At 37.6% G+C, this 20,998-nt stretch overlaps 1 protein-coding gene across 1 annotated transcript in view; it reads right to left on the bottom strand.

The window, feature by feature from the left end:
- SPAG17 (sperm associated antigen 17) overlaps nucleotides 1–20,998 on the bottom strand; it is a 352,647-nt gene that overhangs the window by 226,061 nt on the left and 105,588 nt on the right. Inside the window, exon 2 of the mRNA XM_082460586.1 lies at nucleotides 7,186–19,941. Within this exon, the coding sequence (XP_082316712.1) occupies nucleotides 7,186–7,272 (87 nt within the window). The 5' untranslated portion in view covers nucleotides 7,273–19,941. The remainder of the gene's footprint in view (nucleotides 1–7,185; nucleotides 19,942–20,998) is intronic.

The raw sequence follows: 20,998 nt of genomic DNA, 5'->3' as shown, positions 1-20,998 counted from the left end.
TATAATGTGAGGTTATGAAAAGTCCATTTCCCTCTTAATATTCTTCCTAGCAACTCAGTTGTTTTCATTGGCCTTTATTAAAACAACCTTTGTGTGAACTGGCAATTTGTTTGGTAAATATCAATGAAAGCATATTTCAGAAAATATAGTAATAAAAACCAACCCAATTTCAGAAATATGCTTGCTGCCAGACATCAGTCTTCAGCTCATATTATGAGTATTTCCAGTAAGTCTTATACATTAACATGAGAAATAGCTTACTATTTAAGATTAAAAGTTGAAAAACTCTTCACCGCCTCTCAAAAATTATTCAGGGATTCTGTCCATAAAATGTATTTCTCTTTTGATAAACTGCATTTATAATGGTTTCAAGCACTTCAATTCAATTGAACATTTTTCCTCCCAAACCTACTGAGACTGCTTATTATCTTCCTAGTATCTATATACTTTACAACTTTAACAGGTCTGGAATATTAATATTTCAGCAATACCTATCTGGAACCCTTATCTACTTTCCAAACCTTTATAAGATAGAAGCTTTGTTCAAGACTCCAAGGAAATTCTGTTACTATTTTTCAAGTGTGCACAACTCAGCTATTGTCACCAAGCTACATTTAATAAGAGAAAAATATTATTCCTCAGCTGAAGTATAATGAGGAGGAGAAACTGCTAACTATATGTTCTAAAGAGCGTTCACTTAAATGCCTCCTGGTTGGCAGATAAAATATCTCTGTGAAGTGAAATGGAATCATTGCATAGTTCTTTTAGGGGTACTGTTACAATCAGCCTATATATCTGCCATGATGCTTTTTATATAAATGTTTTCTGTCCCTTCCTCTTCTTTTAGAAAACATCTCCTCAGTCTAACTGTCCTGGTTTCTACAATAAAGGTTTCTTCATATTTCAAAGTAAATCAGTGAATTAATTTCGTATAGAGTTTGAATGTGGTTCTGTGTGCCTATAAACATGCTGGTCGTTGTGGAGTAGATATAAGGAGTATAAGATATGATTTTTCTGTGAAGCAGCTCACATTACATCAATACTTGTGCTCTATAAAACATGAAATGATAGCAAATAATTCAAGGCATTCTCACAACCAAGGACTGAGCTGTAAAAGACAGAGCCTATATCCAAGGTGGGGGAAGATAAATGTGGGTTAGGGTATTTAGGAAAGCTCACTGCAAGGCATGGCTTTATGAGAGTCTCAAAGAATGGGTCTGACAAGGGGAGGGAAGGTGGAAATTCATTTCAAGCAAAGAGACTAATATGAGTGAAAAAGCAGGATGCAGGGAGTGAACTCTCTTACTGAAGGGTTATTAGATGCCAGATGTGATAAAATATTTATGAATGAAATAAATATCATTTACTCCTCACAGCAAATCTTTAAGGTGGATATTATTATCTCCATATGACAAAAGGAGAACGAGGCTCAGAGAAGGTAAGACATTTTCTCTAGGTCACCCATTAGGCCTTTCAAAATCAGGATTCAACACCTAGGTCTACCTGGCCCCAGAGCTGGGGCTTTCTCCAGCAGCTCATTGCCTCCTTTGTGTGTCTATGCTTCAAGGAAGATAATGTCTTGCCTCTAGCAATTCAATGTGATGGTTAAATGGGGGCCAGTTTAGGGCTTCCCTGGTGGCGTAGTGGTTAAGAATCCGCCTGCCAATGCAGGGGACACGGGTTCGATCCCTGGTCCGGGAGGATCCCACATGCCACGGAGCAACTAAGCCCGGATGCCACACTACTGAGCCTGTGGTCTAGAGCCTGCGAGCCACAACTACTGAGCCCGTGTGTCACAACTACTGAAGACCGCATGCCTAGAGCCCATGCTCCACAACAAGAGAAGCCACTGCAATGAGAAGCCCACGCACCACAAAGAGTAGCCCCCGGTCGCCACAACTACAGAAAGCCCGTGCAGCAACGAAGACCCAACATGGCCAAAAAAAAAAAAAAAAAAAGAATCATTATTTAAAAATATGTGGATATTTATATTAAAGAAGAGTTGAAGGCTTAATCAAGAAGCAAAATCTTCATGATAAATATAAGGCAAATGACAATGAGTAGCCATTCCCTTAAGCTGGGTATTAGGGACCTAAAATCATCATTACAAAATGAAATCAGTGAATTGGAATAGTGAGGCTGGCTGGGTTAGGGAATGTATAGATTGCCATAGTTTTTTTTCTCTTTTTTTTTTTTTTAACATTTTCTATGGTGGGTCGCAGTAAGTGAATGAAATAATTGCTGTGCCAATAGTTGGTCTCACAAGTTATGGCTGCCTTCTTGCTACACCTAAAAAGGAGAACTTAAACTTGGAACAAATGAAAAGAAATAACCATCTTGGATAATTTGAAAATATGGAAGTACTTAAGAATTAAAACTAACAAAATCCCAAACCAAATCAACTCAAACAAACTTTGGAAAACCCTCAAATTCTGAAGAGCATATTTGGGACAAAAGTCTATAATACCTTAAAGAGAAAAAGAAAAGGATTTGTATCTGACTTCTGAATATTCACTATACTGGTATCATGCTGTCACTTAACACAGATAACATTGTGAGGATTTTCCCCACTGTGTTAACACAAAAGTCTTGATCATAACACAAGATTCCATTTGAAACACGTAGCTCACTCATTTTGAAGCCACGTGACGATCTGTAGGCTTCTAAAAGGAATGGCTATGCTGTTTGAACAATTTTGGTAAATGTTCCTAAATTTTCGTGAGCAAAGCTTCTACTAATCTCCCCTTCCCCAGCATCATCTGCTATGTAGGTTTGTAAGAAATGGAAAAAATCAGAGTTGATTACAAAATCTCTCAGACCACAGTAAGATCAGCAAGATGGCCAACTAGAAAGCTCTAGGCCCTCTGTCCTTCACAGAAACATTCGAAAAACAACCAGAGATTGACTAAAATAACTTTATAGGAGCTCTGAAACTAGTCAAAGATCTAAAGCAACCGAATGAATGCCCAATCAATAAAAAGCCACATTCAATATGGTAGGAAATTTTGTGGCACTTCTACTCTCCCTTGCCCCACCCTTTCTCTGGAGAAAGGACAATCTTTTCAATAATTCGTGCTGGGAAAACTGGATATTTACATGCAAAAGAATGAAGTTGGACTCTTACCTCATACCACAAATAAAAAATAACTAAAAATGGACCAAAGACCTAAATGGAAGGCAGAAAACTCTTAGTAGAAAACATAGAGTAAAATCTTCATGACTCTGGGTTTGGCAATGATTTCTTTGATATGACACCAAATGCATAGTAAACAAAAGAAAACTTAAACTGAACTTCATCAAAATTAAAAACTTTGTACATCACAGTACACAAAGAGTAAAACAGCAACCCATGAAATAGGATAAAATATTTGCAAACCATGTATCTGATAAGGGATTAATATCCGGAATATATTAAAAAAAAAAAAACTCAACAATTTAACAATAAAAAACCAAACAACTTGACTAAAAATTGGCAAAAGAAGATACACAAATGGCCTAAAAGTACATAAAAAGATGTTCAACATCAAAAATAATCAGGGAAATGCAAATCAAAACCACAGTGAAATACTACTTCACACCCATTAGGATGGCTGTTATATAGAAGTATATAAATAAAAAACACAGATTGTTAAAAGCATTTGGTGAGGATGTGGAGAAACTGGTGGGAATATAAAAATGTTATAGCTGCTATGGAAAATGGTATGGCTGTTTCTCAAAAAATTAAACATAAAATTACCATATGATTTGGCAATTCTACTTGTGGATGTACACTCAAAAAATTGAAAGCAGGGACTCAAACAGATTTTTGCACACTCATATTAATAGCAGCATTATTCACAATAGCCAAGAGTTGGAAGCAACCCAAATGGCCATCAACGAATGAATGGATAAATAAAATGTGGTCTATACATACAATGAAATATTATTCAGCCTTAAAAACAAGGAAATTCCAATACATGCTACAACCTGAATGAAGCTTGAGGACATTATGCTAAGTGAAATAAGCCAGTCATAAGAAGACAAATACTGTATGATTACATTTACATGAGGCACCTAGAGTAGTCAAATTTGTAGACACAGAAAGTAGAATGGGGGTTGCCAGGTGCTGGGGGGAGGGAGGTGGGGGAACTAGTTAATGGATGTATTTTCAGCTGGGGAAGATGAAAGAGTTTTGAAGATGAAAGGTGGTGGTGGTTGCACAACAATGTGAAGATACTTAATGCCACTGAATGGTATATTTTAAAATGTTTAAAATGGTAAATTTCATGTTCTGTATATTTTACCACAGTAAAAAATACAAATAAGAATATCTTAGACCAAAATGTTTCCAGATAGCACTTTCTGTCACTGAGCACCTGGGTTAACATATCCTCCTCTCACTGTGGCCAACAGAGGCTGCCTTGAGAGTTTCATGAAAAGATTTTAATTTCTATGACACCACAGTATCTTTAACTTCTTAATGCTGCTAGATATCATAAATATGTCTATGTCATATAAAGCCCACACTAAGATGCATTTTTATAATCTTGTACCTAAATATTTCCTGTATATCTAATTTGAGGTGTGATATTTGGCATATGTTAATAATACAATATACTCACAAATAATATTATTTATTCACATATACAATAATAAGCTAAATATTTGACACATGGATAGCAAAGTTAGTAAATGACCATTTGATTGACACAATTAATTTATGAGCAATGTACCCCCAGGAGCCGTCTAACCTACATTTTCCTCTCTCTCAATTTAAGTGTCCTAGATTTATTTAAGGCACATGCTGGTCTCCTTTCCTAAAATAATTGTCCTCCTTCCTTCTACCCACTCAAATTCTACCTATTTTTTAGAGCTCAGCCAAAGGAAAGTGTTTTATAAAGCATTTCCTGGCTATCCCAGCCCACTTTCATCCTCCTAACGTCTAGACTCTATATAATCATTTAGTGCTTAGTAATAGACTGCCTTGTATTATTTGCTATCATTTTATGTTTTAGAACCAACTAAAATGTACTGAGAAATTGATGATTATTCTAGCCTGAAAGGACAGCCCAAAACAGTGATACAAGGTACATTCACTAAAAGCAAATTGTGAACTTGCTTATTCTCTGTCAACTCTAGTGCAGCTCAATACGAATATGAGTTTAAAATCACTATTGATTAGGATTACTAAACTGGCTTATGGAAGACTGGGAGGAAAAATTCCCTCTCTGCGACCCCCAATACACACGCAACACACACACAGTAGCACACACATACTCAACCACGTACACTGGAGCACAGTTTGCACAGAAGTAGCAACTTTATGGAAAGAAACTCTGGAAACTAAAGCAGTAACATTTTTTGAGCACCCAATATGTGCAAAGCACTTTGCTGAGCCCTCTGAATAAGGAATTCACACATCTATAGTCATCTTTAACCAAAATTCAGAGTCTATTACATTGGTGGTTAGGGCATGCTTCTGGGCATTGGCTTAATCTGGGAATTTTCCTCTTGGATCAGACATGAAACCAAGCTGAGAAAAAAATATGAGAGGAGGTGGAGGGTAGTTGTCTTCCCCCTGCAATAAAGAACCCATATTTCAACAAACTGAAGAAGTTTACTTGTTGTAGTTAAAACTACATATTGCTTTGAGTTCAAATTCTTTCTATTAATATATAAGATTTATTGAAATTATATTGTTTAAGCAGGAACAAGAAAGCTGAAAATTATTTCAGGTTTTCAAGCCATAAGGAAAAATAGTGCCTTTAGGTTTTCCACTCAACTAGGAAAATTATAGCTTCATATTTGCAGCACTAAAGCTAATGCAATGTCAGCAGCTCCATCAAACTCTGTTGTTCAGCAGTTTATAATTCAAGCAGAAATGTTCACTCCAAGCCCAAACTTGGCCTACACAATTTCAAAGAAAATGAAGAAAAAATTATTTTGGCTAGTGCTAACTTATAAAAGCAAAAGAGAGGGTGCTTTTATAGAGTATTTCAAAAAACATCTAAGAATTTGAGAACGTAACTGAGAATTACTGAGTTGACATCCTTCATTCCTAAGGTTATAGAAATAACCCCAAATTCCATGACATCATGTCAGCGTCGGCAGTATCTTAACTATTTTCATGAAATTCTTCCTCTGGTAGAATTTCATATCAGACAGAATTACTGTTCATAGGGAAAAAACAATTATAGTGGAAAATAGGACAAATAGGTAGATGTTTCTCATGAGGGCATCATAAGACTTTAGATGTATTTTTCCTTTAAGTACTAACTCTCTAGTGAAACATACACACACATAGAAGATGAAAAAAAAAAAAATTCTAGTTTTTAAAGTGTTTTGCAATGGCAGGCTGGAATTCCTAGAATCTAGCTTCCTCCTTCCAAATGTCATCTTAGAAACAACTTAGTGTTGAAGTGAATTTCTGGCAGCGGACGACAGGAACTATTGGGCTGACCAGCTCACTGGAGGTGGGTGGGTGTGAGTGAGGTGGGGAGCTAGCCAGTTCTGGGACGGCAATTTGAAGTCATGTGGCAGGTGGGTTATAGATTGCCTTTGTGTCATCCTACAGATGAGTCTAGCAGCCAACCCCTCATTACTCTGATCTCCTACAGTACTTTCAAAATACATCAAAACTTTTGATATTGTGGTATCAGGGCATTACATAAGAAAGTCATCCTTTCCTATCTGTAGAAGGCTCACTTGTATTAAATATGTTGATACCTTAGGTACAGCATGTCTGTTTTCATACAGCATTTATTAAAGCTGTACTATGCACCAGGCTACAGATGATCCAACAGGATTTCTTTCTTCAGGAGAAGTCAGGAGGAAGCGAGCAGTTCATAAAGACAACTCCAGTACAATTGTGGAGTGCCATCTGGATGACTTCACTGAAAAGGATGCTGAGGTGTCAGAAGGACACCTCGTCTCTTCACCACCACGCACCTTTCACCACCTTTTGAAATCCGCTTCCCCTTCCTTCTTCCCTTAACGCTCATTTGGTCAAGCACTCCCTGCGGATGGGACCCTGGGTCGTTTTGTGTGAAACCATCAGGCCTGGGAGAGCAGTACCAAGTACAATTTTCGGAGGGGACAGCGGTGGCGTCTGGAAGGGAAGGCTAGCCTGGCAGAGTTGCCTGCAGGGTCTGCTCGGGCTTTAGCATTGCGGGGGCGCAGAGAGGATTTACGGGGTTCTGGGCATACCTGGTTGAAGGGTGCGGCGATGAGCGAGGGTTCCCATATCTTAGAACCTGTGGTCGCCGTCCCGCCTTTCTCTTTTTTGGGTGCCATGCCGAGAACGGGAGGAGCATTGGCCTCTAAACAGGCCTTAGGCCTGGACTAAGCGTCCCCGCTGCCATAGTAACCGAAGCCACGCCCAGTTCCTGAAGGAATTGTCTCCCCTCTGCCAAACCTGTTCTGCATCCTCAGGTCAACCGCTTCTGTCGCCATGGCAACCGAGTTTCCTGGAGCGCGCTGCAACTTGTGGGCGGGACTCCAGTCCCCTTGGTGAAATCTTAGGATTTCCCAGCAGAAGAAATGTGCAAGTGGAGAGGGAAAGGACGAGGCTGGCCTCGAGCTGGTCAAGCTTTCTTTTACTCACTTATACACTCTGCTTCGTCTTAGAGCTTTCTCTGGCCCGAGGCATTGTCTTGAAATTCAAGGGCTTCCCTGGTGGCGCAGGGGCTTTCCTGGTGGTGCAGTGGTTGAGAATCTGCCTGCCAATGCAGGGTACACGGGTTCGAGCCCTGGTCTGGGAAGATCCCACATGCCGCAGAGCGACTAGGCCCGTGAGCCACAATTGCTGAGCCTGTGCGTCTGGAGCCTGTGCTCTGCAACAAGAGAGGCTGCGATAGTGAGAGGCCCGCGCACCGCGATGAAGAGTGGCCCCCACTTGCCACAACTAGAGAAAGCCCTCGCACAGAAACGAAGACCCAACACAGCCATAAATAAATAAATAAGTAAATAAATTAATTAATAAAAAAAAAAAAAAGAAATTCAAAATCCCTGGAATCCCGTCCAGGAATTCTTCACCAAGATTTCTTTCACCCTGGGTAACCTAGAATGAAGAACTGACTCTCCTCAGAAGACAGCCCATGCCAGTTTTCTCTTCCACTGTAATCTGCCCAAGATGCTTCACTATGTGAGCCAAATTTGTCTCCCGACCTCCATCCTCTGCTTTGGTCTCGGTTCTGCCTCCCAGGGCCTTACTAAACAAGTCCAATCACTCTTCCACAGGACCCTTTATATAATTATAGTTGGGATTACTGTCTTTATAAACCTTTTTCTCTGCCTGAGTAGCCCCAGTTCTTTTACACTGTCCTCCACTGCTAACTAGAGTCTTTTTCCCCTTTCCCCACCTGCAGCACCAATATCTAAAATATCCTGATCAGACAGAGTTCCCAAAGTAATAATGATAGTAATAATAATAATGGTAATAACAACTCTTGTTTTTTGAGCACTGGTTATATGCTGTACACAGTTATATTATTTAATTCTTAAAACAACTTTGTTCCAAGTCCCATAGTGTATCACTGATGGCACCAGATTTAGAATCCAGGATTATCTGAGTCTAAATTGTAATTTAGCAAATGATTTTAAAGAATTAAACATTTTAAAATTCAAAAAATGAAGATTTCAGGATGGAAGAATGCACTTCCAGTATAATCTTTTATGGATCCCTTTGTAAAGTCCCACCAGGATAAATTTAAATATAGGTTTTCCAAAATTGATTTAGAGAATTGAAAATAAAGGTTTTATTACAGAATGCTTTTTGCCAGTTTTGACCTGTTTCATATTCCAGGGAAAGTGGTACTCTAGATAATTTATGATACAAAAGGGGAAGACATTATCAGTAACCAAATTTATAAGGAGTTTCATCTTAGAATTGGTCTGTTTAATTTCAGAAAATAGGTGTGAATGACAATGTTCATAGTTTTAAGAAGCAAAAGCCATTCAGCTAAAAGGGGACCCTGGCAAGAATAGAAAAAAAATCATTACCATCTGTCATACATTTATGCTCTTTTGGTATAATAAATTGTTTCCCCCACTAAATATAAGTTGAAACTTTATAAGCATATACTTTACTACATAAATTTTCCCATATGTCTGTGGCTGAAACAAAGCTATTTGGAGAATTTTCTTTCACATTGGCAGAGTCACTCCTGGTTTGTTTCAGTTTTTCCAGTAAGATTTTGCATTTAACATTATTTGGCTCACCAAGGATCGTCTACTTTTAGGGATGCACTGTTTCTTTAGGAAACAGTGATTACGGAATTATTTTTTTCAAGTTTTACACTTTGCTCTTATAGTAAGTTCAGTGAACTCTTATTCAGGTGTAAAGTCTGAGGCATGACTCTCATACATGAAAGGTTCTAGGCAGCTATTGATGTGTCCAGTGTTTCCACTGTTACCAGGTAACATCAGGAGCTATGGACCAATTTGCTTCTAGGCCAAGATTGAAGGCATTCAAAGGACATTTAGCTGCAGCAACCTGCTTGCCCTCAGCTCAGAAGGCTTCACAGATGTCCTCTGGTTTCTCAGATTGGCATCCTACATCTAAGAACACCTTTCACTATCTGGTTGTGCTATTTACCATCATGATTACTGTGTTTCTAACGTTCCAAATAGAATGTTATAATGCATTGTCCTGGAGTTTTTATTGTGTGTGATGCAGAGGGCTTGATCTCTTTCAGCTACAAGGTCCAAAACATATGGAGAATATTACACCTGCTTTCAATGGTCAGCATTAGCTTCCTATTCCGTCCTGAGTGCAATTTAAAGTGCTGACTTTAATCTTTAAAGCTCCTCATTGTTTAGAAGCCAGTTACTCCAGATATCACGTCTCTCCTTATGCATCATTGTGGCAATTAAAATCAGTTGCAGTGCTTGCAGTTCATAATCCCCAGTGAATTGTGGGGAGCCTGGGAGTAGATCACTTTATAAAGAGGAACTTCCTAGGAACCCTGTTTCTGTCAATGATAAAAGCAATATTCAAAGTTTACCGTTTTGGCCTTGAATGTCTTGTCATATAACTATACATCTCTGGAACCATAATTAAGTGCTGCTGATTTAATTTTTATGTTATTTTATGTAATTTGTGGCCAAGCATTTAGAATATCAATCTACGTTTTAATGAATCAGATAAATAACAGTTGTATATATGAAAAAATAGGAAAAGCTACAATTCATCTGTTTCATATTTGTTAGTGTGGGAGTTTTTACTCTAGTATTCTCTCATTCAAGTTTTTCTTTGAATCTAATTTTAAATGTCTTCAGTGAAGGGATTTGCTAAAAATCCTTTGGGGACTATTTCAAAATCCATAACTCATGGTAAGTCATTTCTCTAAATGCTTAGCTAAATGTTTGATTTCTTAATGTTTTATCAGATGTCTGTTACTTATATATTTGCACTATATTAAATAATAACTTTTTAAAACTGTGGACAAAGTTCAAAATCTATGGTTGAGGGGAACCTATACCAAAGTATATTATGCCAGACCATGGAGCAATCTTTTAGGGAGAAAAGATGATTTGTCATGGGGTTATAAGGAGCTGGGAGAATTATATATGGTGGTTTAGACAAACAGTGGTATCTGCTGCCCCTCCTTCCTCAACTTCTATCTTTCTCTTTTCCAGCTTGACACTCTCTCTCAGCCTTCCTAAAAAATGCAGGGTACCACTAGGGAGATGTCTGAATGATTTCCAAGGAAGTTTGTCTCTGACTATGATCTTGTACATCTTAAATGCAACTATGCAGAGTTGCTTTTTTCTATCTTATACATGCCACTCCTTGTTTCCATGAATTAAAATCTTGCTTTTGCTGGCTTCCAACTTTTGTGTAACATTCTGCTGTCAAATGCACCCAAATTAAGACTATCTGTAGGCACCATACTGCTCCACTTACTGAGAAAAGGGGTCCTGTTCAGTGGGACAAAGCTGCTTCATTTCCTCTTATATTTCAAACTCATAGATCATTTGTTTATTCTATGACTTCTAGTGTGCTTGCTTAGGTTTCTTCTGCCCTCCAAATGTGGTATTTTATAACATATCCATCTCTATGAAAGAATATGAATTTCTCTGATTAAATATCATTTTATTTCACTGGTTGATTGGTGTTTTTATTTATAGGGATAGGGAATACCAGAAGAAGAAGGGTCTGGGAGTGGGCTGCTGAGGAAATTAGGACTTTGGTTTTTAGAGAAGTTCAGTTTGTATACACCTGAGACATCCAAACATGTAAAGTAGGTAACTGGTTATGTGGGCCTGATACTCAGAGCAGGGGTAGACATGGGTGAGCCATTTACTTATATGTAGCAATCGAGCCTGAGTGGATGAGTTTGCCTGGAGAGGCCACCCAGTGAGCAGGGGAGCAAGGCCTAAGGCTGAGCTTTAGGCGTCCAATGGTCAGTGGCTGTGAGGAAGAGGATGGGCCTGGGAGTTGAGGTGTGGCCAGAGAGGAAGGAAGGAATCCCAGTGGGGCTCGAGTCACTGGAGCCAAAGGCTGCAGGTATTTCCAGAATGAGGGAGTGCCCAGTAGTCCTGACTGCTACTGAGAAGCCAGGTAAGAGAGTCTGAAAAATGCCTGCTGGATGTAGGAACAAAGAGGTCAGTGGTGGTTGGCTGCTTTACTTCGAAGTCTTTGGAAAAGTCCACTGATAGATGAATGGATAAAGGAGATGTGGTAGATACAATGGAATATTACTCAGACATAAAAAGTAAGATCTTGCTATTTGCAACAACATGGATGGATCTAGAGGGTATTATGCTAAGTGAAATAAGTCAGAGAAAGACAAATACCTTATGATATCACTTATGTATGGAGTCTAAAAAAACAAAACAAAACAAAAACACACTCATGGATACAGAGAACAAACAGGTGGTTCCCAGAGAGGAGGAAGGAGAGGGGAGTGAAACAGGTGAAGGAGTGATTAAGAGGTAGAAACCTCCAGTTATAAAATAAGCCACAGGGATGTAATATACAGCATAAGGAATATGGTCAATAACATTGCAATAATTTTGTCTGGGGACAGATGGTTACTAGACTTATCATGGTGATCATTTTATAACGTATGCAAATGTTAAATCACTATGTAGTACACCTGAAACTGTATGTCAATTTTACTTCAATATAAAAAAAGAAAATAGCAGCAGTGTTCATTTGAATGTAATTCCTATGCAGGTAATTTTTCTTACTGTTCTTGGATCAAACTAATTGTGGTGGTTGTTCATATGTCAACTTGACTGGGCTAAGGGATGCCCAGATAGCTGGTAAAATACTATTTCTGGCTGTGTCTGTCAGACTATTTCTGGAAGAGATTAGCATTTGAATCGGTAGACTTGAGTAAAGAAGATTGCCCTCACCAATTCTGTGAGCATCACCCAGTTGACTGAGGGCCTGAATAGAACAAAAAGCAGATGAAAGACAAATTTGCTCTCTGCCTGAGCTGGGACATCCATCTTCTGCCCTCAAACATCAGTGCTCCTGGTTCTCAGTCCTTTGGTTTTGGAATGAAACTGCACACCACTGGCTTTCCTGGGCTTCCAGATTTCAGAGAGCAGATCATGGGACTACTCAGCCTCTAAAATCTCATGAGCCAAACTCTCATTTTTTAATATCTATCTATCTCTTTATCTATAGATATAGATATAGATATAGATCTCCTATTGGTTGTTTCTCTGAAGAACCCTAATACATTAATCTTTAAGAGTGCATTTTTTAAAAGTTACATTTCCTATGGTTTTATATGCAGAGAGTTCTTTAAAAATCATGTCAATACGCAGTTTTTATTGTGTGCATTTTTTTTGACCTTTTTTGATATCGATTAGTATTGGCTTCTATGTGAAATATAAAGAAATATTTACAACACTGGCATCTTTTATGTTTTTAAGAAATTTAAGAAGGGATTTCATTGAAACCTAAAGATTCTTTCTAGTAAGAATTTAATAGAAAAATCACCATCTTACTGAAATCTATTTTAACTATGTTTTGTGAAAATGTCAGTCTAAAAAAGGAAGAAGGATTCCCTGATGTTAGGAAAAGGTCCTACACTCAATTTCTGTCCCCTTCCAAATACATATTCTCAGAAAACTTCCAATGAAAGCTCCATCTTATGGCTGATGTAAGTGGATATAAGGAAAGAATATGAGGAAAAAGAAAACATTTGAAGTCACATATTAGGAAGAAAAGGAAGACTATAAGAAAATACTCATTCAAAAATAAAATAATTTCAGCCGATGCACAAGTCAATCAGCAGAACAAATATTGCTTTTAAAGGTCATATTAGGGGTTGCTTTCTCTGCCTCACTCCATTTCTGAATGAATCTATTCAGTTCTTCCACTATTTCCTTTACGGGAGCCAACCATTTCTAACTTCACCTACCAAAATAATGGTTTCATTGACTCTTATATTTCAACTCTTTGCTATATTAAACAAAACCTCATTCTTTGTTATGCTTTGATTGTTACACTTTTTCTTTTGTGCATAGCAGTGCCTTCTTTATGCTCCCATAGTTTCCCCGCCCCCCCCCCCCTTAGGCTGGCTATTAATCTCTAAGCTTCTATTTTTGTTCACAATCAAGTTATACAATTTGTCAATCATCCACATTTTTAAACTTTTATGATTATTTTTGCCTAACAGTATGCACGCCCTCTGAGCCAGCTGTCTTAATCCTTTAGAGTGTGGCCATTTTTCTCTACTATACTTTTGGGTAATAACCATTGCCAATTTATCCTGCTAAGTAAATTCCTCATTTTATTGAAATTGTTTATATAAAGCTTTTTTTAAAAAAAATTTATTTATTTTTGGCTGCGTTGGGTCTTCGTTGCTGCGTGGGCTTTCTCTAGTTGCGGTGAGTGGGGGCTACTCTTTGTTGAGGCACGAGGGCTCAGTAGTTGTGGCTCGTGGGCTCTAGAGTGCAAGCCCAGTAGTTGTGACACACGGGCTTAGCTGCTCCACGGCATGTGGGATCTTCCTGGACCAGGGCTTGAACCCGTGTTCTCTGCACTGGCAGGCGGATTCTTAACCACTGTGCCACCAGGGAAGTCCCTATATAAAGCTTAAGTTACTCACATGAATGCCCATAATCTCTTCTCCCTCCCACTTCACTCTGGTAGAAGTCTGAAATCTTATTAATCTATTTATTATCATAGTTTCCCAAACTCCTCCATATTAGCTTTCTGACTTGCTATACTCTCCTTCCTCAATACAACAGAGGCTTATTAAAAATCAGAGAATCAAATCGTGTGCCAAGAGGCACTTCCAGAGATCATCTTGTACTGACAGGACAAAATTCTTTTTCCTGGTTCACTCTCTGCTGGCTGTGTCACAACCTTGACCAAATCACTTAACCCTTCTTTGCTTCAGTTTCTTTTTGAAATGAGGATAATCATGTTTGCACTACAGGGTTGTTGTGAAGATTAAAATAGTTAGTAGATATAACTGCTTAGTACAGTTCATGCCATATACTGTGCCCTCAATATATGCTAGCTAATATTTTTCAAATAAACTTTTTATTTTACAGTAGTTTTAGATTCACAGAAAAGTTGCAAAGCTAGTACACAGTGTACCCATATACCTCACACCCAGTTTTCCCTACATCTTAAATTAGCATGTTAAATTTGTCACAACTAATAAATCAATATTGATATGCTATTATTAACTAATGACTTTTAACCTAATGTCCTTTTTCTGTTGCAGGATCCCATCCAGGAGGCTGCAGTCCATTGAGATATCGTGTTTCCTTAGGCTCCTCTAAACTGTGACAATTTCTCAAACTTTCCTTGTTTTTGATGATTTGACAATTTGGGGTTGTAAAATATTTTGCAGAATGTCCCTGGATTTTGGTTTGTCTGATGTTTTTCTTATATTGATACTTAGGCAGGAGTCATGGGATTTGGGAGAAAGACTGAAGACATAAGGTACCATTCATGAGAATCACATCACATCAAGAGTACCTGCTCTCAACATGCCTTATCATTGAGGATGTTAATCTAGATCACTTGGCTTAGGTTTCTCCACTATAAAGTGTCCCCTCCCCCAACTTTCACACTATATTCTTTGCAAGGAAGTCACTATGTGCAGTCCCAGCCCACATTTAAAATCTGGGGAGTTATGTTCTACCTCCTTGAGGGGGGCAGTATCTACATAAATATTTGAAATTCTTCTGTATCAGAAAATTTCTACTCTCATTTATTTTATTCAATCAATCAATCATTTATTTACATCAGTAAGGATCATAAATATTTATTTTATCCTTTGGGTTACAATCCAATACTACATTATTTATTTTGGCACTTAACTCAGTTGTTCCAGCTTTGGCTGTTGGGAGTACTTTCATTTGGCTCCTGGGTCTCCTTGATATACCCCCTCATTGTTTTTCTTTTTCCTTTGAGCACTTCCTTACTTCCTGGCATTACAAGATGCTCCAGGCTCATGTTGCATATTCCTGCCCCAGCCCTAGAATCAGCCATTTCTCCAAAGAGCCCTAGTTCCTTATATTGGAGAAATGCATTAAAAACCCAGATCTGGGCACTGGGCATGCTCTTTGCTACTGGAGTGTGTTTTGTTTCTAGGCTCTCTCAGTAGAAAGAATTAAGAAATAGCACATGTATATACACATACACACAATTATTTCTATCTATACATATGTGTCTCTATTAAGGTAAACATGAGTTCATACTGATGCTTACCACTCTAATCTAATACCACACAGTTCCTTCTAGCCTGCTAATATTTTATTAGCTATTCATTCATTCAACAGATTTTGTTGAGGCCTGTTAGATGCCAGGCCTTATGCTCAGGACTGAGGAATAGAAAGTATGGTGGATACTATCCCTACTCTCATGTGGCTTAGAATTCAGGTGACAGCTTAAATTTTTACTTTAGTTCTTTGGTACTACCAAGGATTGACATCACTCATAATAGTCTATTTTCACATCTCTCTGTTTTTCCCACCATACTTCATTCCCCCACTTCCAAGACTGTACTACTTTCTAGTCACCTATTTCCCTCTCTACCCTCATTTCTCTTCCAACTCCTTGTCCTCTGCAATTTTTCATCTCTCATAAAACACACTCCAGCAGAAAAGAGACTATAATATGATAAGCATATTACTACTTCCATTCCAAAGCTCTTTCACATCTCATTTTTGACTACAGAATTCCTTGAAGAAGATAAGTTTATTGCTAAGGTGTTTTGTCTATAGTGGTATCTTATGATTGCTACTGATATGTATGAACTTGTATGGGATGCTGCACAGAGGAGGCCCCAAATGGTCATGTATTTCTGTGAGAAATTGCAGGGCACAAGCTATTCTACTGGGCAGATAGATGATCTCTATTCATGCAAGACACTATAGGGTCACTGATTTTAGTGCCTTTCTTTGCTGCTTACTGAAAAAAGTTTAATGACATTTTTATAGATTCTTATACTTAGTAAATATTTTCTTTTATGTTAAATTCAACCCAATCCTTCTCACCACTTGAGGGAAACTAAGATTATCTCCGTCCATGAAGGAAACTCACTTGTAATTTTCTTTCTCATACTGTCCTAGTTTCATTTGGATAACAAATGTATACTAGCCTGTAAAATGGACCGTGCCATATATTCTTTTTTCCGTTTGCTGATGGAGTTTATATAAGACTGGAATGAACAATTCCTAGATTATTTAGAAGAGATCACCTACAAAACTATATGGGCCCAGTGATTTAAATTTTTTTGTTGTTAAAAATTATTCAACTACTGATTTGATTTCCTTAATGGTTTTAACATTATTTAGGTTTTCTAGTTATTCTTGAGATAGTTTTAGCCAGTTACACTTCTCTAAAAATGTTTTCATTTCTTTTGTTTTAAAATTAATGATATAAGGATGTCCATTGTCACCACTTTTATTCAACATAGTTTTGGAAGTCCTAGCCACAGCAATCAGAGAAGAAAAAGAAATAAAAGGAATACAAATTGGAAAAGAAGTAAAACTGTCACTGTTTGCAGATGACATGATAATATACATAGAAAATCCTGAAGATGCTACCAGAAAACTACAAGAGCTCATCAGTGAATCTGGTAAAGTTGCAGGATACAAAATTAATACATAGAAATCTCTTGCATTCCTATACACTGACAATGAAAGATCAGAAAGAGAGATTAAAGAAACAACCCCATTTCCCATTGCATCAGAAAGAATAAAATACCTAGGAATAAACCTGCCTAAGGAGGCAAAAGACCTGTACTCAGAAAACTAAATTACTGATGAAAAAAATCAAACATGACACAAACAGTTGGAAAGATATACCATGTTCTTGGATTGGAAGAATCAATATTGTGAAAATGAATATACTACCCAAAGCAATCTACAGATTCAATGCAATCTCTATCAAATTACCAATAGCATTTTTCACAGAATTAGAACAAAAATTTTACAATTTGTATGGAAACACAAAAGACCAAGAATAGCCAAAGCAACCTTGAGAAAGAAAAATGGAGCTGGAGGAATCAGGCTCCCTGACTTCAGACTATACTACAAAGCTACAGCAATCAAAATAGTATGGTACTGGCACAAAAACAGAAATATAGATCAATGGAATAGAACAGTAAGTCCAGAGATAAACCCACACACTTATGGTCACCTAATCTATGGCAAAGGAGGCAAGAATTACAATGGAGAAAAGACAGCCTCTTCAATAAGTGGTGCTGGGAAAACTGGACAGCTACATGTAAAAGAATGAAATTAGAACATTCTCTAACACCATACACAAAAATAAACTCAAAATGGATTAAAGGGCTTCCCTGGTGGCATAGTGGATAAGAATCTACCTGCCAATGCAGGGGACACAGGTTCGATCCCTGGTCCGGGAAGATTCCATATGCTGCGGAGCAACTAAGCCTGTGCACCACAACTACTGAGCCTGCACTCTAGAGCTCGCAAGCCACAACTACTGAAGCCCATGTGCCTAGAGCCCAGGCTTCACAACAAGAGAAGCCACCACAATGAGAAGCCTGTGAACCACAACAAAGAGTAGCCCCTGCTCACCACAATTAGAGAAAGCCTGTGTGCAGCAACGAAGACCCAACACAACCAAAAAGAAAAAAAAAAAAAAGACATAACTTCAAAAAAAAATGGATTAAAGACCTAAATGTAAGGTCGGATACTAGAAAACTTTTAGAGGAAAATATAGTGAGGACACTCTCTGACATAAATTGCAGCAAGATCTTTTTGGATCTACCTCTTAGAGTAACAAAAATAAAAACAAAAATAGACAAATGGGACCTAATTAAACTTCAAAGCTTTTGCACAGCAAAGGAAACCATAAACAAATGAAAAGGAAACCCTCAGAATGGGAGAAAATATTTGCAAATGAATCAACTGACAAGGGATTAATCTCCAAAATATACAAACAGCTCATGCAGCTCTATGTCAAAAAAACAAACAACCCAATCAAAAAATGGGCAGAAAATCTAAATAGACAGTTTTCCAAAGAAAATATACAGATGGCCAAAAAGCACATGAAAAGATACTCAACATCACTAATTATTAGAGAAATGCAAATCAAAACTACAATAGATATCACCTCATATCAGTCAGAATGGCCATCATCAAAAAAATCTACAAAAAATAAATGCTGGAGAGGGTGTGGAGAAAAGGGAACCCTCCTACATTGTTGGTGGGAATGCAAACTGGTACAACCACTATGGAGAACTGTATGCAAGTTCCTTCAAAAAATGAAAATAGAGCTACCATATGATCCAGCAATCCCACTCCTGGGCATATACCTGAAGAAAACCATAATTCAAAAAGATACATGCACCCCAATGTTCACTGCAGCACTATTCACAATAGCCAGGACATGGAAGCAACCTAAATGTCCATCATCAGAGGAATGGATAAAGAAAATGTGGTATATATATACAATGGACTATCACTCAGCCATAAAAAAGAATGAAGTAATGCCATTTGCAGCAACATGGATGGACCTAGAGATTGTCATACCAAGTGAAGTAAGTCAGAAAAAGACAAATATCATGTGATATCACTTATATGTGGAATCTAAAAAAAGGCTACAAATGAACTTATCTACAAAACTGAAATAGAGTTACAGATGTAGAAAATAAACTTATGTTTACCAGGGAGTAAAGACGGGGGAAAGGATAAATTGGAAGATTGGGATTGATACATACACACTATTATATATAAAATAGATAACTAATAAGGACCTACTGTATAGCACAGGGACCTCTACTCAATACTCTGTAAGGCCTGTATGGGAAAAGAATCTAAAAGGAGTGGATATATGTATTTGTATAACAGATTCACTTTGCTGTACACCTGAAACTAACACAACATTATAAATGAATTAAACCCCAATAAAAACTTTTTAAAAATGAAAAAAAAGAAAGAGAAATTAATGAAACAATTCCATTTACCATTGCATAAAAAAGAATAAAATACCTAGGAATAAACTTACCTAAGGAAACAAAAGACCTCTACTCTGAAAACTGTAAAACATTGATGAAAGAAATCAAAGATGGCAAAATCAGATGGAAAGATATACCATGTTCTTGGATTGGAAGGATCAATATTGTCAAAGTGACTATAATACCCAAGGCAGTCTACAGATTCAATGCAATCCCTATCAAATTACCAATGGCAGTTTTCACAGAACTAGAACAAAAAATTTCACAATTTATATGGAAACACAAAAGACCCTGAATAGCCAAAGGAATCCTGAGGAAAAAAAAAAAACAGGAGCTGGAGGAATCAGGTTCCCTGACTTCAGACTATACTATAAAACTACAGTAATCAAAATAGTATGGTGCTGGTGCAAAACAGAAATATAGATCAATGGAACAGGATAGAAAGCCCAGAAATAAACTCACACACCTACAGACAATTAATCTATGACAAAGGAGGCAAGAATATACAATAGAGAAAAGACAGTCTCTTCAATAAGTGGTGCTGGGAAAACTGGACAGGTACATGTAAAAGTATGAAATTAGAACACTCCCTGACACCATACACAAAAATTAACTCAAAATGGATCAAAGACCTAAATGTAAGGCCAGACACCATAAAACTCTTAGAGGAAAACATAGGCAGAACACTCTTTGACATAAATCGCAGTAAGATCTTTTTTGATCCACCTCCTAGAGTAATGAAAACAAAAACAAAAATAAACAAATGGGATCTACTTAAACTTAAAATCTTCTGCACAGCATAGGAAACCATAAACAAAATGAAAAGACCACCCACAGAATGGGAGAAAATATTTGCAAATGAAGCAACCAACAAGGGATTAATCTCCAAAATATATGAACAACTCATGCAGCTCTGTGTCAAAAAAAAAACAACCCAATCAAAAAATGGGCAGAAAATCTAAATAGACATTTCTCTAAAGAAAACATACAGATGGCCAAAAAGCACATGAAAAGATGCTCAACATCACTGATTATGAGAGAAATGCAAGTCAAAACTACAATGAGGTGTCACCTCACACTGGTCAGAATAGCCATCATCAAAAGTCTACAAACAATAAATGCTGGAGAGGGTGTGGAGAAAAGGGAACCCTCCTACATTGTTGGTGGGAATGCAAACTGGTACAACCACTATGGAGAACAGTATGGAGGTTCCTTCAAAAAAATGAATATATGGGGAGGGTGGGAGGGAGGGAGATGCAGGAGGGAGGAGATGTGGGAACATATGTATATGTATGACTGATTCACTTTGTTATAGAGCAGAAACTAACACACCATTGTAAAGCAATTATACTCCAATAAAGATGTTTAAAAAAAAAATGAATATAGAGCTACCATGTGATCCAGCAATCCCACTCCTGGGTATATATCCAGAGAAAGCCATAATCCGAAAGTATACATGCACCCCAGTGTTCATTGCAGCACTATTTACGATAACCAAGACATAGAAGCAACCTAAATGTCCATCGTCAGAGGAATGGATAAAGAAGACGTGGTACATATATACAATGGACTATCACTCAGCCATAAAAAAGAATGAAATAATGACA

This window comes from Balaenoptera physalus (assembly GCF_965194825.1).
Source record: "Balaenoptera physalus genome assembly, chromosome: 1".
NCBI lineage: Eukaryota > Metazoa > Chordata > Mammalia > Artiodactyla > Balaenopteridae > Balaenoptera > Balaenoptera physalus.
Note: the sequence above shows the minus strand (reverse complement) of the source record. Positions and strands in the feature narration are given on the sequence as shown.